At 40.0% G+C, this 26,045-nt stretch overlaps 1 protein-coding gene across 5 annotated transcripts in view; it reads left to right on the top strand.

Annotated features, from left to right (window-relative positions):
• Positions 1–26,045, top strand: part of Hmcn1 (hemicentin 1) — a 431,153-nt gene that overhangs the window by 285,310 nt on the left and 119,798 nt on the right. For all 5 annotated transcript variants that reach the window (XR_387184.4, XM_006529757.4, XM_006529758.4 and 2 more), the window contains 10 exons: positions 4,105–4,206; positions 4,998–5,174; positions 6,360–6,511; positions 7,783–7,906; positions 10,748–10,923; positions 13,410–13,506; positions 17,667–17,789; positions 18,666–18,827; positions 21,397–21,678; positions 24,586–24,753. Coding sequence is in view for 4 of the 5 variants with exons in the window: in XM_006529757.4 (XP_006529820.1) it covers positions 4,105–4,206; positions 4,998–5,174; positions 6,360–6,511; positions 7,783–7,906; positions 10,748–10,923; positions 13,410–13,506; positions 17,667–17,789; positions 18,666–18,827; positions 21,397–21,678; positions 24,586–24,753 (1,563 nt within the window). In the remaining variant the exon portion in view is untranslated. The remainder of the gene's footprint in view (positions 1–4,104; positions 4,207–4,997; positions 5,175–6,359; positions 6,512–7,782; positions 7,907–10,747; positions 10,924–13,409; positions 13,507–17,666; positions 17,790–18,665; positions 18,828–21,396; positions 21,679–24,585; positions 24,754–26,045) is intronic.

The raw sequence follows: 26,045 nt of genomic DNA, 5'->3' as shown, positions 1-26,045 counted from the left end.
AAATACCAGCAAATCCTGCAAAAGAGTCCTAGGACAAATGATAGCAGCTGTCTTGGAATGATAGAGTTTAATTTTTATATTATTTTATTTAATGTGTTTGGGTGTTTTTCCTCCATGTGTATCTGTGTACCATATGCATGCCTGGAGTCTGCAGAGGAAGAAAAAGTGTGTAAGATTCTCTGGAACTGGAGTTGTAGTTGGTTGTGAGCCCCCATTGTGGATGCCTGGGGTGGAACCCAGGGTCCTTTGGAAGAGCAGCCAGTATTCTTAACTACCTGGAGTCATCTCTCCAAGCTCCCAAGTAAAGTTTTTTATTAACTCCAAATCCATGCAGTCCACTTTGATATTTACCCTAATGATTTACTGAGAATGTGGACTATTCAGTTTTTGTTTTTTGGGTTTTTTTTTGGGGGGGGATTTTTAAAATTAAATTATTTAATTTATTTATATTCCAACTGTTGTCCCCCTTCACATTCCCCCCTCCCAGAGTTCTTCATCCCACCTGCTTCCCTTTGCTTCTGAGAGGATGCTCCCCCACTCCCCCACCTCTACCTGACAAACTCCCCCACCATCCCTATTTCCTGGGGCATCAAGTCTTGTACAGGATTAGGCACACCTTCTCCCACTGAGACCAAACAAGGCAGTCCTCTCCTATGTATGTACCAGGAGCCATGGACCAGCCCATGTATGTTCTTTGGTGGTGGCTTAGTCTCTGGGAGCTCCCAGGGGTCCAGGTTAGTTGATACTGTTGGTCTTCCTATGGGATTGCCATCCTCTTCAGCTCCTTCAATCCTTCCCCTAACTCTTCCATAGGGGTCTCTGATCTCTTGGCTGTATCTGCATCTGCCTTAGTCAGTTGCTGATAGAGCCTCTCAGAGGACGGCCATGCTCGACTCCTGTCTGCAAGCACAACATAGCATCAGTAATAGTATCAGGGTTTGGTGCCTCCCCGTGGGATGGATCCCAAGTTGGGCCAGTCACTGGATAGCTTGTCCTTCATTCTCTGCCCCATTTTTGGATTTTGTTTTTAATTCTTTAGACTTACTTTTTCTCATGTTCTGTGTGTGAGTGCTTTGCCTGCATGTATGTGTGTATACTACTTGCATGTCAAAATCCTTGGAACTCAAAAAGTAGCCGTGGAATCCTCTGGACCTGAAGTTATAAATCACAGTGTAAATGGTGGGACTCAAACTCTGATTCTCTGTGAGAGCAAGCGCTCTTAACTGTTGAGCCATCTCTCAAGCAGAGACTAATTGTTTTTAAGTTTGGATGACCTGGGTTGAGTGGTGGGAATCGGGCGAGTTAAAATGTCACAAGTTCACCATCTTTAATGAGATTGGCCTTGTTTGTTTTTCTTGATTAAACACTTGACTTCTGAGTGGTTACACATCTTTGGTTAATTTTCTAAATTCTGAAATAGCTGAAAAATTTTTGGTAACGTTTCCAGTGTTATTATTTCTCTAATTGAGGAATGGATTTTCCAAGACCTTCCTCTGTCGGTCTTGATGAGGTTCAATCTTTTTCTATTTAAGCTCTCTATTGATGTAAGAAGTACCCAAGCCATTCCACAGCCCTCGTGCTTCTGATTCCCACCACAGGGTTTTATTGTAGCAGCTGTGACTGTCAGAGCCTTCAGCAGTCACTTCAGTCCAGAAGGCTCTAAGCAAGTGTTTTAGTGAGCGCGGGAAGGAATGGGCCATGTGCTGGCTGGTATTCTTTTGAGTTGGGAAACCAGGTAGCCATTGCAGCTGTACTCAGAGCTTGGGTCAGTCTTAAACACTGGACTGGTAATCAGGCCTCAGTGTACAAAACAGAGACAATGTCACACTTAAACAGGAAAGGCGACTACATTAAACTACAGGGCTACAGATGGAATTGTGGGAGTGAAGAAGAAGGGGTTCTAGGGTGAGTTTAAATGTCGCGAGAAACTCACAAAGGGACTTCCCTCTGAAACAGACTTCATTATAAACTTATCATACATTAAATTTAAATCTTTTTGGCTCTCAATATTTGTTTGTTTTCTTTGGTGGCAGTCTCGGCTTTTTGCTTTATTATGATAAATTAATTACAATGAACTAAGAGGTTTTATTCCTAGCCTCTTAGATAATTGGATTGGCCACTTCCAATTGAGTTGAAAGCTTAGAACATTTATTTTCATTATAATGTATGCTTTGAAATACATCAGTCAGGGCTCAAGGGTTTGCTTGTATGGCACCCTGCTATAGTGACAGCAACAGCTTCCAATATCAGTCTTTCTGATTGATTTTTTTTTAAATTTTCTAAGCATATACTTTTGTCTGAATTGAAGCATATCTTCAATGGGACTTTGTTTCATGTACACAGTTTAATATTTTTGGGATTAATTCCTGCTCCTCTTGTTGTAACTCCACTAAATGTACTCTACTGACCACTATTGTGTGGCTTAATGTACTAGTGACATTTGTAAAGAGTGTATATTCTTTGGTAGCTACAACTATGTACACAATTATATAAACCTGAACAGGTAATTTGATTTTTTCTTTTTTTTGATTTTTTTTATAATCCTTTATAACTTTATTTTTTTCCACGATAAAGTTGGTTTCTAAGTGTTTTTAAATAATTGTGCATTTGTTCAACCCGTAAAGCATTGTAATTATGAAGGATTATTAATGGGGTTTTATAACATTTTAATGAATTTGAAGCAAGTTGCTTTGTAATACTTAATGATTTTTGTTTTATATACTAATATGTCATATACAATTGTCCAATTGTTGTTTGGGCATAACTCCAACCAGCTTTTCATGTTCATGCTTTCTGAAAACTGTCAGTGCGGTGTGTGTGGGTGTGTGTGTCTGTGTGTGTGTGTGTGTTTCATTCACTGGGAATAAATAGAAAAGCAAAAGAGAATTTTAAAAATTTTTAAATAAAAAAAAATTTTAAAAATCACTAAGATCAAGCGATGATGACACACACCGCTAACCCCAGCCCATGGAAGACAGAGATAGGCAGATCTTTGAGTTTGGGGCCACCCTGATTTACAGAGAAAGTTCCACTACAGCCAGGGACACACAGAGAAAAACAAAACAAACAAAATTTTAACTAATTAAAAAACCTAAATAATTCAAATTGCAATCTTGATTTATTTATTGGACTTTACCTCCGATATTGTATTTTAATCTGTAAAATGCATTATGTCTGAATGCTAATTTATATCTGGTTTCATTTCTGAGTAATAAGGGCTCCTTATTCTGATTTTTAGAGAATGTATTGAGGCAGTCCAGTATTTTCAGCCACATTCGGTCTTTCACTGAACGAGGGAAATTGTCTAATGTCAAAAGGAAATTCTTCCTTAGTTCAGTCAGTGAACTGAACTTAAAAATTACATTTTCAACTTTGTTTCTTTTTCTTTTATTTGGGGGCTATAATGATATCCTTCACCCCTTCCCTGGAAACTTTCCCATGCACACCTTCTTGTTACCATTCATACTCATACCCTTTTTTTGCATTAATTGTTGCTACCTGCATGTGTGTAATATTCATATGCATAAATATTTCTAAGTATAAACACCTCAGTCTGTGTGCTATTACTTGTATAAGTGTTTTTTCAGGGCTGAGCATTGGGTACAGGATAACCACCGATGCTCTCTGCCCTGGAGATGACAATTTCTCCTGCTCTCAGCATCTCCTAGCTGCCTGTGGTTTTTTGTGTAGGGATGAGGCCTCATGCACTTTCCCTCATTCACACAGGCATGTCCATTTGGTGCCCTTGCTTAGCTCATGTTGAAGCAGACATCTTGGTGACACTTTGTGAATGTGGCTTCTGACATTCCTAGGAGACACAGCCTCACAGCAAATTCTCTGATCTGCTCAACATTCATTCACTACACTAGTACACTATAGCCCAAAGTATTTTCCTGTCTGATCTCAGGCAAGTAGGTGACCCAAAAAATTCTATAAATTTTTATCTTTTTTTTTCAGTTTTCTCTAATAGTATACTCTACCTATGGCAGCAACTATATATTTCTTATTATTAAGAAAGAGGAAAACATATCATTTCCACCTAGAAGACAATTTCAGTTTAAATATCGTATTTGTGTGACCTCATCGTATGCTTGGCCCTTGCAGAACCCCCAAGCCTGGATGACGCGGGAAAGATGCGGAATGAGACAGTGGTGGTGAATAACCCCATACAGCTGGAATGTAAAGCCACAGGCAAGCCTCTTCCTGGTATGTTTACACTGCCTCTGCAGCTGATGAACATGTAATGTGTCTGAGAGTGGCAAAATTGGTATGGGTATAATATACCAGTTTGTAACAAATAAAACTGATAGGGTACATTTCAAGTGATAGTATCATTAGGGAGAAGATATTTTTGAATTTTTAACAGCCTTTAATTGCATGAAAGAATTGTTCTACTTAATGTACAGATATGCAAATGTCTTATCATCCTGTCTCTCTTGTGATCACAAAACTTACCATTGTAATGTATGTCTATGTACTTAGAAAAATATTGGTATATTTTAAGAGAATATTAGTGGTGTTGGATGAACCAAGCTGCTCCTGATTCCCAGTCTTTCTAGCATCCCTGTCATTTTGTTCTACATTACTCTGTCACTCATAGGCTATCCTTGTGAACTGATAATAATAGGTAAAAATCGTGGAATCCAATATTGTACACAGCAGAGGGATTTGACTTGACACATCAACAGTTTTGTAGAAAGTGCACAATAAAGTAAATGGGGTAGGCTAAGAAATTTCCTTTCAAGTACTATCGATGTTTTGAAAGAATACAAACAATACCTTTCATTGGTTCAATTTTAGAACTCATTGGTTGGGCTCAATAGTTTTCTTAGAATTACTTTCTCTTAAAAATCAACCCTCAAGAGGTATCTAGGCAAATTTAACTCAAACAAAAGCACTATTTAGTTGTATACGGCTTAATGTATTTACTCCAGATTCAACTTAATTTGGTTGAATTTTTGAAAAGAAACTCTTTACTTCTCTCCCCCTTACTTCAGTTATCACGTGGTACAAAGACAGCCATCCCCTCTCAGGCTCTGCAAGTGCAGCCTTCCTGAAGAGAGGCCAGGTCCTTGAGATTGGGAGTGCTCAGATCTCAGATGCTGGCATCTACAAATGTGTAGCCATCAACTCTGCTGGAGCTACAGAACTGTTTTACAGCCTACAAGTTCATGGTACGCGCTACATCTCTCAGGTTCATAATGGGTGATAGTCACGTGGACAATGACCGTATGCCTTTATCAAATTATAATGTGATTAATAAACAGAACTATGCTATTGATATTTTTACTTAAAGAGCCAGTGCTCTGAAACTGGTAAGCTTTCCTACTCCTGACATCTACTAAAATGCCCAGTTCTCACACACTGTTGATTACTTTAGATCACTTGCTAAAATAACTAGTGATGGCTTTGCCAGCTAATAACAATACTACCTTTATTAATGCAACTCTAACACTCATGGATATTAAAGAAATGATTTTAAGAGACATTGACAATTAGAATATGACAACATATGAAATGGAGAAAGGTATGTGTGTACACACTCTCTCTCCCTCCCCCTCCCCCTTCCCCCTCCCCCCTCTTCCCCCCTCCTCCTCTTCCCCCTTCTCTCTCTGGAATCAATAATCCACTCAGGGCCATTGAGATAGCTCAACAGATGTAAGCACTCTCTGAACTTGGGTGAAAGGGCTGATGTGGCAGCAGCCACTTGTCATCCCAGTACTCCTATGCCAAGGTGGATGCTGGCAATAGGGTTTCTCTGAAGCTCAAGGGCCAGTGAGCATGGAGTCCACAGCCTGGCAGAAACAAGAGGAAACCTGACCCAACAAGGTAGAAGAAAAGAACAGACTTCCCCGAATTGTCCTTTCACCTTCACAGGTACATGCACACATGCATACACACAATAATAATAATCTAAAATTCAAATGTACTACGACACTAAAAACTGACTTCTTAAAATAACTAGCAACACTTATTTATCCTCCTCTGCCAAGCTGAGACACTGGTACTTGCCCTACATAACTCACAGGATTACTGTGATTAGATGTCAGATTAGACGTGAAACACTTGGCCAAAATAACAAGGAAAAATTACCTTGTAAAAATTATTATGGAGCCGGGCGGTGGTGGCGCACGCCTTTGATCCCAGCACTTGGGAGGCAGAGGCAGGCGGATTTCTGAGTTCGAGGCCAGCCTGGTCTACAGAGTGAGTTCCAGGATGGCCAGGACTATATAGAGAAACCCTGTCTCGAAAAACCAAAAAAAAAAAAAAAATTATTATGGAAATTGCATATGGTTTTTCATTGTCCTGTGGTGACAACAGACATTACTGTTTGTTCCCCCCACCTTGTTTTTTTTCAGTGCCTCCTTCGATCTCAGGTAGCAGTTCCATGGTGGAGGTGGTGGTGAATAATCTAGCAAGGTTAGAATGTGAAGCCAGAGGCATCCCTGCCCCGAGTCTGACCTGGCTGAAAGATGGGAGCCCAGTCTCTAGCTTCTCTAATGGAATACAGGTATCTTCTTTTTTTATGAACAATGTGGTCAACACAGGATACTCAAAATTCATGAAGCTGTTGAAGAGAGACTTGAGAAGAAGAGTTAGCGAATGTTATTTTTAAAGGAGTCTGTGCACATGTACCCACAAATGCCTGCTATAGACACACATGAACAGCACACCAGTATCTAGGAGCTGCTGTCCCTCACATGTGGGGGTTAAGTTTAACCCATCTGCTATGGAGAGCTGTTTTCTCCTTGCTCACGCCTGCTTCTACTCCTGGCACAAGGAATAGTCATCAACCAAAAGCACAGGAAATTTGTGGTAGGATTTTGTTTAAATGTCTGGGAATAATGAATCTGTGAGGCACATAAAGCATACATGTGTCCATAAAAACATCAAAAGACGAAGGAGGGGAATTATAATGGAGTCATTATGAAAAATGAAATCAGAGTCTCAGAAAAATTTAAAGGCAGTGTGTTGACTTTGAGTTAAAAACACAGAAGCAGCCTTGACTCCAAGTTAGAAGCCCAGAAGCATGGACCCATTCATCCCTTGTTTTATTGTGCTTGCATGTCCTTTGTAGATACTGTATTGTTGGAGGTTGTTGTTGTTTTTAACAAATTGAAGTTTTGTGCCAACTGAACATTGAGTAAGTCTGCCAGCTCCTGTCCAACAGTTGAGATGGTCACTGATATTTTTAAGGAACAAAACAGATATATATATCGGTTAAGCAACAAGCCAGATTCCTATCGGTTAATATATATATACTTTGCATTAGACTTAATGCTATTGCACCCTTAACAGACTAGACTACAGTGTAGTGTTAAACAGTACCTTGATGCACATTGGGGAGCGACAACTCTCTATGACTTGTTTTACTGCAATCTTTGTCTTATTGCAGTGGTCTGAAACTGATCTCTATATATCTCTAATAAGTGCTTCTATCGAACATAAAGGCTACCTATGTTGCCCAATACAGAATACAGTTCTGACATTCAGTTGTTCAGAATTGATTATTGTAAAAGGCACAAAGCTCACATGGATATTAAAAGAAATTGCTGGATCTGTAGGATAATAAAACAATAAGTGTAGCTAAATTTTTTTTTGGTTAATACTATTGTGATGTCTTGTCTACTTGATCCAAGAAAGTTTTGGATAATTACCTCCTTTTATTCCCTCTTCTCTTTGGTAGGTGTTGTCTTTTTCTCCTCTATGAGTGTTTATAGAAATGATTTAAAAATACTTAATTTTCTCATATTGGTTAATTAGCTTTGTTTTTATTGATAGATTCTCTCGGGAGGTCGCATCTTGGCACTGACCAGTGCTCAGATGAGTGACGCAGGAAGGTACACCTGCGTGGCAGTGAACGCTGCTGGGGAGAAACAAAGGGACATTGACCTCAGAGTCTATGGTGAGACATGCAGCTGCCTGTGTGCATAGATGCCTGTGAAATAGATGTTAAGGGAGACTGTTGACAAGGAGAAACAGATAAATTGATGATTTAGCTAAACTGGCTCAAATCAACTTCTATGTCTGCTTTATGTTTGAGTTTGATTTATTTTAACCCTTTTAAGTTCCAAGGTATTGGAGCTGGGGTGATGATTCATCAGGGCATAAGAGTACATGTTTGAAAACAAGAAGTTGAACTTAACTCTCTGATACCCATGTAAAAAGTTGGGTGTGGTTTTATGTGCCTATAGCCCAAGTGTTGGGGGCTGAAAAGACGTAGCTATCTCCCTGGAGCTCATTGGTCAGCTAGGCTAGCCAATCAGAACACATCAAGTTCACGAGAAACCTTGTCTCCAGGGACTAAGCAGAGAGTGATAGGGACACCTCACATTCTGCTTCAGTGCTCATAAACATATACCCCAGACACATATAGCAACACACATGGTTTATATGTATATACCCAAGAGACATATAACAACACATATATAACAACACACAGTTTATATGCGTATACCCCAGACACATATAACAACACACGGCACACACCTACAAACATAAAATTTTAATTAGAATGTGTATATCGGTATAGGGTGTTTTATAAAGCATTTTGAAGAACAAGTTACGTCCTGCAGCTGTACATAACTTAACTATAGTGAATGTCTGTTGGAAAAGCTCTTTTTATGTATTCTACTCAAAGCTGTGCTTCATTGCCTTTAACTATATTTACAGGAGACACATTTTGTGATCGTTCGAGTATCCTTGAGTTGAGGGCTGTTAAAGAAATATAAGTTAAACTAGATATGAATTCAGACAAAATTCATCATTTTCCCCTTCTCACAATGCAGCTAGATGGTCTAGAAAGGGGTAGTATTGACTCTATCTCAGAATAAGGCCCCAGACCCAAGTTGGGGCTTCAGTGACCTCAATTCATAGATGATATGATATTTGTCAATCTACATCTTGGTATACCTTGATGCCTAAAACAGTCATAATGAAAGCATGCTTTTTAAAAATTCTAGGAAGAACTTAGGACAAACATACATGGTTGTGATAATTTTTAATCCAACGGAGCCAAACTTAATTCAAAATTCGATCAAACTGTAGAATTGGCCAGTCTGTTTAGACACTCTTTGACCAAAGCTTATGAATATATTTTGCTTTCATTGTACCTTGCAATGCCATTAAAATTGCCCATTTTGCCACATTATAGTGTTCTTGATTTTGAAGAGACTATCCATACATCTTTACCCAAAATCAATTCTACCATGTTCTGGTCCTCAGAGGTTGCCTTAAGCTCGGTGCTGCTAGTGGATGCCTTGTGGGCTCCTCAGTGTTCAAGAATGTTACAGATCTCTGCACAGATGCTCTCCTAGCCTGCTCCATGCACTCTATGGGCCATCTTCATCTTTACAGTTCATTTATTTCAGGTAGCTCAAGCTATGGACTCAGAGACAGCTCGTAGATGTCTCCCTTGTTTCATAACCCTTTCCCTCTGCAGCAGATCTGGAATTGGAGAACCCTGGTGGCTACAGACACACAGTGTTGCTAGTTGGTCTGAGACATTGATCATCACTCTACCACATGCTGGGTTATTGAGCCTAAAACATCAGCCCATAGTCTGTAATAATATTTTTATTACCATAATCTTATGTCTATGGAAGCATTTGGAAGGCCCTTTGGGACCCAAGTGAATACAGACAGACTAGTTTTTCCTGTGACCACAAAATCAAACCCAAACAATAGCCACAACAAAAATAACTATAAACGTATTCCCTGGTGGTTGAGGAAATTAGTGAGAACTGGCCAAGGAAAGTCTCCCCCGTGCCTTTTTCAGAGTGGCTTTTTTGTAGCAGGTCCTGATTTCATTTGTCATTTGCCTTTTCTGAATGTAGATATATACAGGCTGAATGAGTCCCCGATGGCCTGTAGAGCCTACTCTCTTTCAAAGCCACACCAAACCCCCTGGGGACAAAACACAGTTTATTTTCAACACACTCCAGGGAAGGACATTTTCTAAAGTTTCTATCATAACATTTCAGCATCTGACAAGTCCTAAGGCCCGAGGATTCTATTCTAATTTTGTTAAAGTTTCAACAGGCTTCCTTGGTTTATGCAATTGTGACTGTCCTGCAGTTGGTCACTGATTCTGATGTAGCCTCTTCCCTGTTCTGTGAGTCTTCCCCATGGTCTTTCATGCCGTAGAAAGTTGGTACGACAGAGAAGAGAACTCTAAACCACAAGTCAGCAGATGCTCAGCTTTGCTACCAGCATTAGCATTTTGTGAAAATCCTTACCAGCCACCTATTTTATATTTGCACACTCTGATGGTGGGGGCTTGATAGTCAACCTCTACAGCCTCTTCCTCGTCCTCTGAAAGATGTTACCTCAAATATGAAACTTACTTTTTTGTGCAAATGACTCAGATAAGTACTGAAATCCTATTTTTAAATTCATCGTTGTTTCCAAAATATTTTGTGGGTAATTAGCTATTTTGAAAGCCCCAAGAAGAAACATGTAGTTCTGTGCGGTTCTTAGATGTAACTGGTGAAAACTTTGAACTGCAGAAGCTCTTAAAATGAAAACAATTAGTGAGTAGAGTCTTTGGTCCACATGAATGTATTAATCAGTAATTTCACACTGCCTATGTATAAAACGAAGCCCATAGTGTATATAAGAATGATTGTGGCATTCCATTTAAAAAACAACAGAGTTCTTCTGTGTGTATCTTATAACTGGGTCATTAATAGACATTCATAGTATGCTGGCCTGACTTATCCCGAGGGAACACTCATCTTTCATTCAGCTCCACCCAATATTATGGGAGAAGAACAGAATGTCTCCGTCCTCATTGGCCAAGCTGTGGAGTTGTTTTGTCAAAGTGATGCTGTTCCTCCCCCTACTCTGATGTGGTTGAAGGATGGCCGCCCTCTGCTGAAGAGACCAGGTCTCAGTATCTCTGAAAACGGAAGTGTGCTTAAGGTAAGGCTACAGATTCATTTCCAGTTCCCAAGCACATTGTTTCAGTGTTACATCTGTTAAACACGCTGACTGTTTATAAATGTTCTAGCGTCTAATATGATTCTAGGAACTCTATTTATTGGCGCTGGTGGTTGTTTTACATTTTATGATTAAGAGAATTTAAATATTTAGTCATCCATCCATACTTTAGCTAGAAGCCATCTAAAAAAAGCACAAATGTTATAATTGTACTTTAAGAATTTCCTCACGTATATGCATTCAAACCATTAGTAGTAGCCTACTTTAGGTGCTCTGGATAAGGCTACAAAAATTAAGACACATCTCATATCTTCAGGATCTTGCAATCTTACATAAATCCATACAAAGTTAAAGTCACTTCATCCCAGATGTGCAGAACTGCTGTAAACTTGGGTTGATGACCAAGTGGGTAATACTGAGTATTTGGAGAGGGACAGCAAAAGGTGAGGCTCTGCTTGCATGGAAGGATGTTTGGAGACAACCTAGTGTTATAGCTCAGAGAGGAACAGAATTTCTGATGAAAGAAAGCAAGTAAGTTAGGTTGTAGGGGATGGAAAACTTCACAAAGTGAATGTTTGAGAGAATGTTGATAAAAAGTTCACCCCAGTCAAATCAAACTGGCATTGGAAGAAGGCTGAGAAATTAGGCTAAAAGAACCCAAAGATATGGATGTCCATAACCCCAATGTGTATTTGTAAAATTCTGCTAATAGCACAACTGAGACAGTTAAAATATAGACAAGCAATATGTTCTCTTGCTAAGAGCCATACATTGGAGTAGAACTTCAAAACCCATGTTACTAGCTACATATAGCTTCCTTATTTAGGAGGGTTGTTACTGACAACCAAGAATATTTAGGATGGTATTGAATGTCTGCATGTGGGGAAGGCAGCAGGCTAAAGAGATTTCCCAAGGAAGACAGACACACCATGATAAATAAGACCTCATGTGTGCTAAAGAAAAGGGGTGGGAAGACCTGGGAATTATGAGGCTGTAATAAAAGGAAATGGTGATACAGCAAGGAAAGGTCAGGCCAGACTCACTAAGTGAATAAAGATGGATGAGGCAGCCGAGCTACATAATCAAAAAGCACGGGTACTACTCATGCTCAGAGGGCGAGTCTAAGTGTTCTAGAAAGCACCTGGCAAAATCTCAAAGCTTAGATGTGGCTGAATGACAGAGGGAGGCATTTCGATGAACATAAATTTCAGTGGGTGTAGATGTTCTTTTCTTTAGGTAATGGGGAATAAATCCTTAGATCCACTGATGCCTTCCATGAACCCATGCCAGACACCTGGGATGTACAAGTCCCATTGGCAGGAGTAGAGAGAAAACCCATACAATGAGACATTCTACAGGATCCAACCCTAACTGGTTAGTTAATACTATCTTAAAAATATACCCAGCATTTTTCTCACATATAAGACTAAATTAAATAATGGAATTTTGCCCTTTCTTTCTTTCTTTTTTCTTTTGCTGAGAGTACACTAGACACTTCATTAATGTTCATCCCTGCTTTCCAATAGCCAACCTCCTCATTCTAAAACTTCCTGTGAGCTCTACAGTGTGTTGGCTTCTTTTGCCTTGCTGTGAACACATAACTTGACAGAACAACCTAAGTTTAAAAGAAGAAGAAGAAGAAGGAGAAGGAGAAGGAGAAGGAGAAGGAAAGAAGAAGAAGAAGAAGAAGAAGAAGAAGAAGAAGAAGAAGAAGAAGAAGAAGAAGAAGAAGAAGAAGAAGAAGAAGAAGAAGAAGAAGAAGAAAACAATATTTCTTTGGGCATATCATTTTAAAACATTTCAGCCGACTATAACCGAGAGGGTGTAGTAGATGGCACTGGACTGAACAGCAGAGACTGTGAAGAATCTGAGAGAAATGGAGGCCGCTGGGGCCAGGTCTGCCCTTAAGGGCATCTTTACAGTGGGCTGCTTTAGACAGAGACAAAGGCACACCACAACATACTGGTCCCACCCTGGCACTGGGAGCTGGTGAGGACATTTTCAGGAAAGGAGCTTGACCTCAACATTGCGTATCTATTTTATAGTGCAAATCTTATTTAATCCAGCTTCAAGTGTAGGCCAGTTTTAAATTCCAACATTGCTCAAAATCCAAGTCCAAAGTCTCTTCTGGACGGAACACAAACTCTTGGCTGAGAGCCTTCCAACAAGTTTTTACGTTACATACTTTCAATTTATAATGGCAAGGAATGAACAGCCTAGTTCTAAGAGAGAAGAATGGAGGTATAATAAAAAATAATAATGTGGCATGAAGTCTCATATTTGATTATTTATTTAAAAATTTCACTTCCTGAAATAATGAAAAGATTTTTACATCTGATTCACTTTAGAAAATGATATTTTTAAATAAAGAGATTTGGAGAGGGCCTTTTCTCTGCATTTCGATGGTCCATATGATGTTGAGAAGGAGGGGCTGGTTTCTAAGCATGACTTTGATTTTTTTACTTGAGATTGAAGATGCTCAGGCCGGAGACACTGGTCGTTACACCTGTGAAGCCACCAATGTTGCTGGGAAAACGGAGAAGAACTACAACGTTAACGTCTGGGGTGAGTATAATGAGCGCTTGTCACACCCAGCAGGCAGCTTGGGATTGGTTTTCCTTACTGCTTCAGTTGTTAAGATGCATCCCTCCACGGCAGTGCTTACACGGAAAGGATCAGTTTCCTCCTGAGTATCCACTCAATGAACTGATCTTAACCTCATAAGAGATGAACGGAGGCCCTGAGCTAAACCTGTTAGTCATTTCGACTTCGTTGTGACATGGTTCCTCTCTCTGGCCTAACATACCTGTTAGCTTTTTCAGCCAGGGCTTCTACTGTTGGGCTTTTTCTAGACACCTGTGATGGTGGTTTGTCAAGTGAGAGTAAATTTTAAAAGCCATGTTACATATGCAAATTGATTACATAAAGTACACTTATGCTGTGTAAAGCAGCAGAGGAGATTGCCATACTAATTAAGAAGCTATTATCCCTTGAAATGTTTAATACTTGCTACTAAGATAATGCACACTGCCTTGGCTATGACTGTCTACTCATTGTATTAAAATGCTTCCATTTCCAACATTTTACCATTATTTTAAATAGCACTTTGCATCTCTCTTTGTGGCATAAAGTCTCATTTTTAGTTATTTGTTTTAATTTTTCACTTCCTGAAATGGTGAAATGAGTTTGACTCACTTAGAAAATGACATTTTAAAATAAAAAGATATGTAGAGAAAGTTTCCTCTCAATTTTGATGGACAAATTAATTTTAAAAGCATACATGTGTGTGGAAATAAGTTGTTAAAAATAATGATCATTTTAATACTACTGCAGTAAATTGTAATAAAAGCTACTGCTCACTCTGTAAAAAGACGAAACTTTTGCCATATAGCAAGTTTATATTGAGTGTATATGAATTATGCATCCTCAATTTGTATTCTTAGCTCTTCCCATTTTTTTTCTTCCTCTTCATTTCACCTTTTTCTTTTTCATTTCTTTCAAATGAGAAAACTATTCCCATATATCCCAATTTGGACAAGGCACTGAGCTAAAAGTTATAAAAGGCGAAAGGGTGGCTACAGACAGGAAACTAGGACTCGGGATCGCCTAGGAAGTGAGATAAAGAAAGCCTATGCTACACACTTTCTCTCGAATGTGGACTCCAAAACCAAGACAAACAGAAAGCCTGAAAGTAAATGAGAACATGAGGGAGGAGAAGGTGGGGGGAGGAAAGGAGTAAAGGAGAGGCAGGGCCATGGGGGTGAAGGTAGATCTGTACAAAAAATAACGTGCGTGTAGTAGAAGTGCCCAGTGGAACCGATTAACAAAACAAGAGAGGTGGAAACAGGAGGCTTTGGAGGTGTATGTGGACCAACACAAAGTTAGAGACCTAGCTCTGTGTATAGAGACTGGGATTCCTTAAGGAAATGTGGACAGAAGACTGCTATACAGAACATCTTCCAAGAGTACTGTATGGACACGGGGACAGAAACGGGGACCTAAGTGGGAAACTGAGCAGTCAAACAGGCAGGGAGAAAATCTATGAAAAATGATGGTATGAAAACTAAGGACAGCAATGTTCCCAGAAAAATAAAATAGGCAATGAATAGCTTGTACATGGGTGGATGAATAGATTAATGGATAATGTGATATACTGCAGAGAAATCACTAGATATAAACTGTAAGATGTCCTTTACTAGTATGTATGCTAATGTCTCTGAAACAAAGAGTTTAACAGTGGAAATCAGAATGCAAAAAAATGCAATAATGAATGACAGGGGAGATGTTTGAGATAGAGGGGATAGGATCAATTGAAAATATGTGTGCGTTCTCTGTTTCCATGTGTAGTAACTAATGAGAAAGAGGAAAATTTCAGGTTCAAAAGCTCTTTAAACAGTTAACTTAAATATAAGAGCTATTTTATGTTAGATAGAAAGAAAGACGTAAGGGGTTACCTGATGTGTAATTGAGACCGTAAGCACGAGTAGGCATTGACTGTGGATAAGATAAAGGCAATAATAGACATGAAGAATAGGCTCAATCTGTGAACTCGGCGTCACTCATCATGGACAGAAGAAAGAAAGTCTTACACGCGTTCTCGCGACCGGCCAGGAAGAACGCAACAAACCGGAATCTTCTGCGGCAAAGCTTTATTGCTTACATCTTCAGGAGCCAGAGAGCAAGAGAGCAAGAGCCAGAGCAAGAGAGCAAGAGAGCAAAAGGGCAAGAGCTCTATTGCTTACATCTTTAGGAGCCAGAGCGCAAGAGCTCAAGAGTGCAAGAGAGCAAGAGCCAGAGCAAGAGAGAGAATGGCGAAACCCCGTCCCTTTTAAGGAGAATTATCCTCCGCCTAGGACGTGTCACTCCCTGATTGGCTGCAGCCCATCGGCCGAGTTGTCTTCACGGGGAAGGCAGAGCACATGGAGTGGAGAACTACCCTTGGCACATGCGCAGATTATTTGTTTACCACTTAGAACACAGGATCTTGCAACGGCGAATGTGAGGGCGGCTCCCCACAAGAAAGGAAATACGTGGTAGAAAGGCAGAGAGGGTGGATTGGCAAATGCTCAATCAATACATGCCATTCTAAGTGTCAGAGAGCATATCAAAGAGTTTTAAAGAATAACTGGGATGCTCAAATATATGTTTTTTAAAGAAAGCAGCTATACTCTAGATGTGATTAAGAAACTGAATCTAGATGAGCCAAGCCTACATATCTGTGTTCCTTGATCTGCTGGGCTTATGGGTGGTGGTATCTCTCTTAGAGAAGAAGAGCTGCTGTACACAGTTGTGGACAGGTTGAGATTGGCAGTGCTTCTCGGGCACCATATATAGCATATGATGTACCAATCAGTTTGCTGTATGATCTAGAGTCCAGATAGAGTCTTCATTAGGTTTGTAACTATGTATATTCATGGAAGCCACAGGAGTAGATAAGGATGAGGTGAAAGAGGAGATTATGAGTTTAGAGGAGTGTCAATCAGCGGTTGTGCCATTTTCTTTTGTATAATCCATTGCCTGTTGGATACTTGATGTCAATAAACACTGTGGAATCCATCTAGAGGAAAGGTATTGCCAAATAAGAGTGAAGAGTCAGGCAATTGAAAATATTGGCAAAAAGAGAGTGTGAAGTTATTGATTTATGAAATCTAAGATGCAAAGAGGTCAATAAACAAGAGAAGAACTGAATATGGAGAAATTTGAGAGGCAAAAGGACTCAGGATTCCATTAGGATGGTGACTTGAGAACTGGGGTCATTTGAGGGGGAAAGTAAGAATATGGCAATCTTCAGACCATGGCTGAATTTATGAACACACAGGAGGATTGTATAGTTTCTGATGGAGTAAAGGAAGAACACACAAAAGGACTGAAGCAGTGGGTATTTAGACCAGATATTTATTCGTGTGGATATTGCCTTCCTACAGAATGACAGAAGGTCTTGGTGTGAAGAGGCCAAACAAAACACGTTTAGTGGCCAATTAATGAGTAGATGAATGGCAGATTCACAGACATATAAATAAATAAATAAATAAACAAACAAACAAATAAATAAACAAATAAATAGAAATTCATGAGTGTCAGAAGAATCGAATTGTTTGCCCAGAGGTAGTTGAGTGAGGATGAAACTTCATTGGGGTATAGAATGGGTTCTATAACGATTCAATTCCCAGTAACCTGGAAGAATGAATATCTTCCATATGGTAATACTGAAGTGTCCCTGGGGGAGGGGAGAGGTTAGCCAGTCTTCAGACCGAAACTCCTTTGAAAGAAGCTTAATGCTCAAGACTGATTTGGAGTGCTTCAGACCAATGAAGAACAAGGTGTACAATCTAGAATAATTGAGTGTTTACCTCTAGGGTGGAATCCTTTACTGTGTTCTTTACTGGACATTATATGCCTATTGTTCTCTAGTTATATCTAGCATCTAAGATGTCAAAGCTTGTTGAGTAGCAGTGTCTAGACCAACTTCAGATTTGGTTAGTATCAGCATTTTCATACCAATGTTTAAATATCTATAATAAACTATGCTATTCTGAGTACTTCATTTATAGAATTTCTGATAGTAGGAAGTTCTATTATTAGAAATTAATTGCATTCTTTAGGGGTGACATTCAACTTTTAATATTACATCATTTGGGTAGAAGCCCTTTCTACTATGTGTAAAGTTTTAGGGAAGCTACATGACTCAAAAACTGTAAAAAGCAATACTTTCTTTTTTCTTTTAGTACCACCTAGTATTTATGGCTCTGATGAGCTTGTGCAACTTACAGCCATTGAAGGGAATCTTATCACTCTCCTATGTGAATCAAGTGGAATCCCACCCCCAGATCTTACCTGGAAGAAGAAAGGTCAGTTTGGATCCCTAAAAGTATTAAATGATAGATAGATAGATAGATAGATAGATAGATAGATAGATAGATAGATAGATAGATAGATAGATAGATGATTGATAGATAGATGATTGATAGATAGATAGATAGATAGATAGATAGATTGTTCATCTAACTTGTCAATTTGTTAAACAAACAAACAAACAAACAAACAAACAAACAAAAACAGGGGTTGGAGCAGTGGCTCAGAGGTTAAGAGTACTGGCTGATCTTTCAGAGGGCCTGGGTTCAATTCCCAGCACCCATATGGCAGCTCACAACTGTCTGTAACGAAAGCGCCAGAGAATCCAACATCTTTACATTAGCATATATGCAGGTAAGACGGCAAGGTACGTAATAGATAGATAGATAGATAGATAGATAGATAGATAGATAGATAGATAGATAGATAATGAAAACATTAACAACAGAAACCTTCCCAGACATTTGCATACTAAATGCTAGATAGCAAATAGCTTTGTAATAACTTCCAACGTGATATTTCAATATTATCTCAATGAAGATCATTTTCAAACTGTTCACCAGACAAATCAATTTTCTGCAATGTGTCCTTGCTTTTTATTATAGGACATCTCTAATCATCAAGAGTCTACTATTCAAGGAATTATTGTTTTTTTCATGAACGTTCTTAAATTATTTTCTAAAATAAACATTTATGACAGTTTTACAACATATGTTAGGCTTAAAGTCTGTAGTTGAGCAGATTTTCATTTGCAAATATTTAGGTCTACCTTTTAGGTACTTAAACTAGTAATTAAATAAATAAGTTTCTGGGCATGTATATAAAAGCTGCCCATTTTTGCCTTAGATTCTTCCATTTGGGTTTTCTTGCAGGTTCTCTGGTGTTGGCTGACTCTGCAGGACGTGTTCACATTTTATCTGGTGGCAGACGACTACAAATTTCGATTGCTGAGAAAGCAGATGCAGGACTCTACACATGTGTGGCGTCCAATGTGGCTGGAGTTGCAAAGAAAGAGTATAACCTGCAAGTGTATAGTAAGTTACTGATCTCCTCCACCTCGGGGTGCAGATTTCTTCTAAAGATTTTTATCTTCTCTCTCTATTTCTCTCTAGAGTTGTAAGAGCCATTCACGGCAATACAGATATACCTCACATGTGGTATAAATCATGCTGACATAATCAGAGGACAGTCCCTTCCTTTGGGGCCATTATTTATCCATCAATCCAACTGTTCATCCCCATCACCCGACCAGTAACAGACACATCGAGGTGGTTGAAGTAGGCTGGGTGGGAGGAGTATGTAGAAAGGGAAGAGAGGGGAGTATACTTCATAGTATTTGTTGCTGATGGTGGTGATTTTGTCTCATTGTTGTTATTGCTTTGTTTGTTTTGATAAGTTCTCATGTAGCCCAGTCTTGTCTCAAACTTGGTATAAACTTGAATGACCTTTAGCTTTTTATCCTCCTGGCTCCATCTTCCAAATGCTGGGACTGCAGGCATGTGCTAGCACACATGCATGCTAGGCAAGAACTAACCCCCAACTAAGCTACAGCCTCGGCTTTAGATTATATTTAAAATATAGAAAATATTTTATTTGAAAAGGATATGTCGACTATAACCTGTGTGACATTTTAGAGTGCTTGAAACTATACATGATGTCACTTAATCTTTATGGGCTTCTCTACATAAGGGAGAGCTGGTGCTTTTAGCTTGTACACATGGGAATTCAAACACACATTTTCATGGGTGAGCAAGGCCATATGGCTTATTGTGGGAGAACTGTCCCTAGAAGACAGGTTCACTGACACAAACCATTGTTTTTTCCACAAACACGTGAGTGCAAGTTGGCCAAGCTCTACTAATTCTCAGCTCCTTATTGATTAGGTAAGGTCAGCTCCATAGAAACAGATCAGACTATGAATGGCATAAACTGGCAGTTTTCTTCCTCCCACAAGGAGACCCCTGAGGCTGGAAGTTGGTCTCTGGAGATAGTCATATATGCAGTCCTAGCAAAGCAAAGGGTCCATGATTTTCCACCCCTTCCTTTGTGGTATTGCAGATGGTTGCTGCATCTGTGACATTAAATCCACACTGAACACAAGAAAGGCAAAGGGTGTTAATATTTTTGCTTTGTATCAGGAGAGCCCAGCCTTCACAGGGCCTCTCTTTAAACATAAAGGGTTGAATTAATTTAAAAAAGTGCATGTCCATTTTATTAGTATGAATATGGCCTTTATGATTTGGAGTTTATTTATGATTTATTATCAGCAAGTGTTTGGTTTGTATACATGTTTTATGTGCCTATGTATCCAGAGTCACATAGAACTTTATTGGGTGCAAAGGAATCTTGCGCAAAATATTAAAAATGAACCGGAACGTTCACACACTTGTGCAGTCAACTCTGCCCGGGTTGCCTGGCTGGCCATGTACTGGCGGGCAATGGCCGACTTGTTTTATCTTATGAAGACTCTCACTCAGTTTTCCAAAATCTCTCCACCCAGCTTCCTAAGTTCCCACTGGCGGGTCACTACCACGCCAACCCTGTGCTTCAAATCCCCCACAGCTTTGTGCTGGGCCTCAGGCAAACCCATGCTATGTACTTCCCCCCCCCCCTTCTCTCTTGAACCCAGACAAGCCACTGCTTGAAGGAAAACACAACACAAACTTAGTTCAGAAACAATGGTAACTCTGGGTGCAACAACTACAATCCTATTCTTGTAACCCTTATTAAATATAAATCCTCTGGTGGTGGGAAAATCCTGACGGATCCGCCATTGAAACTGGGAGACACTTGTAGCTATATCTTGTCCTCACGCTATCCTTGTCCAAAAGGACCCTCCTCCTCCTCCTCCTCCTCCTCCTCCTCCTCCTCCTCCTCCTCCTCTTCCTCCTTCCTCCTCTTTCCTCCTCCTTTCTTCCCCCATCCAACCTGGAAGTCCTGCCTACTCCCCCATTGATAGGCTCCTTTATTCATTAGGGGATTGGTTCACAAGAAGTTACCTGAGTATGACTCAATCCTTGGTGCAGCCCCTCCCAGGAGAGCGGATTAACACAAACATACAAACAGCACCAGGCCCGTGCAGCAAAGGAATCCCTAGTGAAATAAGTTAAGAAGTCTAAACACTTATGTGAATCAGAGTTATAAATGATAAATTCAGCTTCTGTATCATTTATTTTTAAATACAGTGTTCTTTTCCCTCTGGGTCAATAGTTTTGGGGTTTTTTTTGTTTTGGTTTTGTTTGGGTTTTGGTTTTTTTGGTATCAACCCACTTAGAAATGGTAAAAAATTCTACCTCGAAATGTGCTCATAATTGATTACATGATCATGCAGTCTGCTGTCTTGATTCATTTTTAGTAGTTAATATATTGACATTACACTGCATTTATCTTGGGACTGAGTACGTGGTTCATCTGGTAATGTTTCTCTAGCACGCATAGGGCCCTGGTGTTCATCCCCTACCGTATAAGGGGGTGAGGTGGCACATTCCCATTGTCACAGTTCTTTAGAGGTGAAAGCAAGAGGATCAGAAGTTCAAAGTGAAAGTCCTATTAGAATTGAAGCAAGCATTATTGTTTCTCACTCTCTCTCTCTTTCCCCCAAAGTCCGACCATCAATAACCAACAGTGGTGGCCACCGCCCTGAGATTACTGTCATCCGTGGGAAAAGTATTTCTTTGGAATGTGAGGTGCAGGGTATTCCTCAGCCAACAGTGACCTGGATGAAAGATGGCCGCCCCTTGACCAAGGGAAAAGGAGTGGAAATATTGGATGAAGGCCGAATCCTTCAGCTGAAGAATGTTCATGTGTCTGACACCGGCCGTTATGTGTGTGTTGCTGTGAATGTAGCAGGAATGACTGACAAGAGATACGACTTAAGTGTTCATGGTGAGTAGAAAGAGAAGCAACCAGATCAATCACAGGATAAGGCAATCCAGTATCCTGGGAGCATAGACCTCTGAGCTGAAAGTCTTACATTCATATCCTAATGGCTTTGAAGTTCTTTGAGAGCTTCATGAATATATATAGTGAAATATGATCATTTAAACATCCCATCCTTCATTTTCCCTCCAAATCTACTCATATCTCCTCCAGTACCTTTCATTTCAATTTATTATTTTATCATCATATCATCATTTTTATTCTTTTTCTTCTCCTCCTTTGTCTTCTTTTTAAATACTCTTTTAAATACATTTTATTTTTTACTTGTTCACTTTACATCCCATTCCCTGGCCTCCTTCCAGTCACCCCTCCCATATTCCTTCCCTTATCCCTACTCCCCCTCTCTACTTGCAGATGTCCCCTCTGGGTATCCCCCCACCCTGGCACTTCTAGTCTCTGAGAGGCTAGGCACTTCCTCTCTCACTCAAGCCAGACTAGGCAGCCCAGCTAGAAGAACATATCCCACATGCAGCCAACAGCTTTCGGGATAGCCCCCACTCCAGTTGTTAGGGATCCACAGGAAGAACAAGCTGCACATCTGCTACATGTCTGCTGGATGGTCTAAGTGTATGATCTTTGGTTGGTGGTTCAGATTCAGAGCCAGGTTAGTTGACTCTTTTGGACTTTCTGTGGAGTTCCTATCCTCTTCAGGACCTGCAGTCTTTCCTCCTATTCATCTATAAGAGCCCTAATCTCTGTTCACTGTTTGGCTGTAACTATCTGAGCCAGCTTCTGGGTAAAGTCTCTCAGAGGGACAACATGCTCCTGCTTGTAAGTCCTTCTTCTCCTCTTCTTTTTTCTCCTCCTCTTTCTCCTCCTCCTTCTCATTTTTCTTCTTCATAAATTACTAAGTCCAAATAGCACTGCCCATATGTGCATGGTATGAAACCATGAAGCACTGGAAAATTTCTAGTTGGCCACGTCCTCCAAGAGAATGATTCTCCCTTCTCCAGCAGCTCTTAACTACCAAGAGCTTCTTAATAAGGCATAGGGTCTAGAGTTATCTCCCCCATTTATGCATGAATTTTGACTGGCTTCATCTTGTATGGCAAGCTCTTATGCAGATTTGTACAATGTGAGATCATGAGTGTAAGAAGACAGTGTTCTATCCCATTTCTAAGTATTTATGACTTCCCTAGTCACATCATTATCTTTCCATGTCTGACTTCATGGTACTTGCTGAGACGAACACATATTCGGTGTTCTTTTGAGGATGTATAGAATAAAGTAGACAAAAATCAAGGCAAGCAATCACAGTATAATTGGCTGACCTGGAACGCACTGTGTAGACACACCAGGGTGACATCAATCAACCTGCCTCTGCCTCACCAGTGCTGGGGCTAAACACATGCACGACAAGCACCACATCTGGCTGCATCTTTAATTATAGAATTTTCAAATTCAAATCTTAAATAAAGACTATTTAACAGTCCCATGGGTATGAGGTATATCTATTAAAGTCAGATTTAAGATTCTAATGAGTAAATGACAAATTTGGTTCAGGAAGAGGCTAAATATATGCCTATTGAAAGTCAACTATTTGCACGCATGCAATCTGATGTATAAATTTAAAATTTATAGAAGCAATGGGGAATCTAAATAGAAACAAATCTTAGAGCTTGAATCCCATAAATAAATGAATAAAGCTAGGTCTACTGGTGCATATTTATAATCCCAGTACTTTTTGAGGCTGTGTTTGGAGGACTGAGTTCAAATCCAGCCTGCCTCCATAGAGAGTTCCAGAGCAGCATTATTTACAAAACCAAGTTGTCTCATAACACACCAAAAGGAGAAGAATAAAGCTTAGTGGTAATCTCTTACATTTGTGACCAGCATGTATGCCAAAGATGAAGGGAGCATAAAAAGAGAGATAATTATTATATTCTTGTTATATTATTTTAATTTTTAAGATTATAACTATTCTTCATTAATTTATTTGATTCACTTTACATCACTGCCTCCTTCCTCCTCTCCTCCCAGTCCCACCCTGACAAATCCCTAACCCCATTACTCCCTCCTCTTCTCCTCAGAGAAGGGGAAGCCCCACATGGGTACCAACCCACCCTGGGACATCTAGGCTCAACAGGACTAAGCTCATCCTCTCCCACTGAGGCCAGACAAGGAAGCCCAGTTGGGGAAGGGAATCCAAAGGCAGGCAACAGAGTCAGAGACCAAGGTGCACATCTGCTACAAATGTGTAAGGGGTCTAGGTCCAGTCCATGCAGGGTCTTTGGTTGATGATTTAGTCTCTGTGAGCCCCCATGGGCCCACAAAGCATACTGTCAGGGATTGGCTCTCACACATGGGATGGGTCTCAAGTTGGGCCAGTCATTGGTTGGCTATTCCTTCAATCTCTGCTCCATCTTTATCCCTGCACACCTTGTAGGCAGGACAAATTTTGAGTCAAAGCTTTTGTGCGTGAATTGATGCCCCCCACCCTCCATTTGAAGTCTTATCTGGCTATAAGAGGTGACAACTTCAGGCTCCATATTCCCCTCCCCCCATATACTCCCAGGAACCTCTCCATTCCCAGATCTCCAGTTCACCCCAGAGATGCCCCAACCCACTGATTTCCATTCAGAATCCTGTCTCTAAGAAGGCTGTGAATCTAAATTATAAATCTGTCAGAAAATATGACAAACTCAGAAACTAGCTTACCATTGCTGAGCTATCAATGAATTCAAATTGGGAAGCAGTGACATATATTTTTATCTTCAGAGTTAGCATTGTTATGGTTCCTTATTTTGAGTACTATTAACCAGAAAATGGATGGTTCCTGATAGAAATAAGCTGTTGAGGATTAGTGTTTATTTCTTACTTTTTATTTCCAGTCACTTTGGCTTTGTCTTACAGCCCCTCCAAGCATCATCGGGAACCACGGAGTCCCTGAGAACGTCAGTGTGGTGGAAAAGAGTTCTGTATCCCTGACCTGTGAAGCCTCCGGCATCCCCCTGCCTTCCATAACCTGGCTAAAGGATGGCTGGCCTGTCAACCTTGGCAGTTCTGTGAAAATTCTCTCAGGTATTCTCAATGGATAGTCTGAACATCTGGTTACCTTCCTGTAAATTTCGTTCCTCTTCTGTTTTTCATTTTACTGTTTAAGTTGCTTCAATTTCCTTCTGACCTAGGTACTTATTATGACACCTATTAATCATATTACACAACATATTTAAAACATAGAAAGTTATGTGAAAAGGAGTCAGCATCATCTTATTAGCAATGTTAGCAGCCCCCTTGTACTAACTGTCAGCAGGCGCATGACTAGTCTGAATGGTTTAATTTAATTTTTAAGAAGAGAGTTCCCGCTGGGGGTGGTGGCACAGATCTTTAATCCCAGCACTCAAGAGGCAGAGGCAGGCAGATTTCTGAGTTCAAGGACAGCCTGGTCTACAAAGTGAGTTCCAGGACAGCCAGGGCTATACAGAGAAACCCTGTCTCGAAAAACAGAAGAAGGAGGAGGAGGAGGAGGAAGAGGAGGAGGAGGAGGAGGAGGAAGAAGAGGAAGAGGAGGAGGAGGAAGAGGAAGAAGAAGAAGAGGAAGAAGAAGAAGAAGAAGAAGAAGAAGAAGAAGAAGAAGAAGAAGAAGAAGAAGAAGAAGAAGAAGAAGAAGAAGAAGAAAAAGAAGAGAGTTCCCTATATGCTGCGACCTTATTCCCAGCCCAGCTTCTGATAATTTTGTAGGGAAACCTATCTTATCCCACACGGGTATCAGTGGAATACTGGAGAGAGGGATTTTGAGGCATGTCACAGGAATCTACAATTGACCTAGTTTAATAATGGTGATCACATAGACTAAAAAGACAATCATTCTTTAGCTTTTGACAAAGTTATTCAACTTGGTTAACCTTGGCAGCATCCGTGTCCTGTGACATTCAAACTGAAGTGAGTTTATATCATGCTAAGCTATTAACACTGTGCTTGCTAAAGAATCTGATACTCATCCGGTATCCTGGGAAACTGCCTGCATCCTTCCTGTGTCCTATGAGCTTTTCATTTCATAGGACTCTATCTCTGCGGCCCTATAAAGAGAGAGAAGTGACAAAGCTTTTATTGCAGTCTGGCTACCAAAATCCTGAGCATGTTGTCTTCTTGCCTCAAAATTATCTTCATTTCTTAACAAAAATAGTTTCAGTTCCGTAAAGTTTGAATTTATTAAATGTGATAACATCAAAGATCTCAGAAATAAAAACAGCATGTCGGAGTGCAGTCGGCTGGCTCCCTCCACATTTACAGGAGTGGTGTTTGGTTCTACTTGGATTTGTTTTGATTGACCAGCAGCTGGAGATCTCTGAGCAAAGCACATTAAAAGTATT

This window comes from Mus musculus, chromosome 1, assembly GCF_000001635.26.
Source record: "Mus musculus strain C57BL/6J chromosome 1, GRCm38.p6 C57BL/6J".
Taxonomy (NCBI): domain Eukaryota; kingdom Metazoa; phylum Chordata; class Mammalia; order Rodentia; family Muridae; genus Mus; species Mus musculus.
Note: the sequence above shows the minus strand (reverse complement) of the source record. Positions and strands in the feature narration are given on the sequence as shown.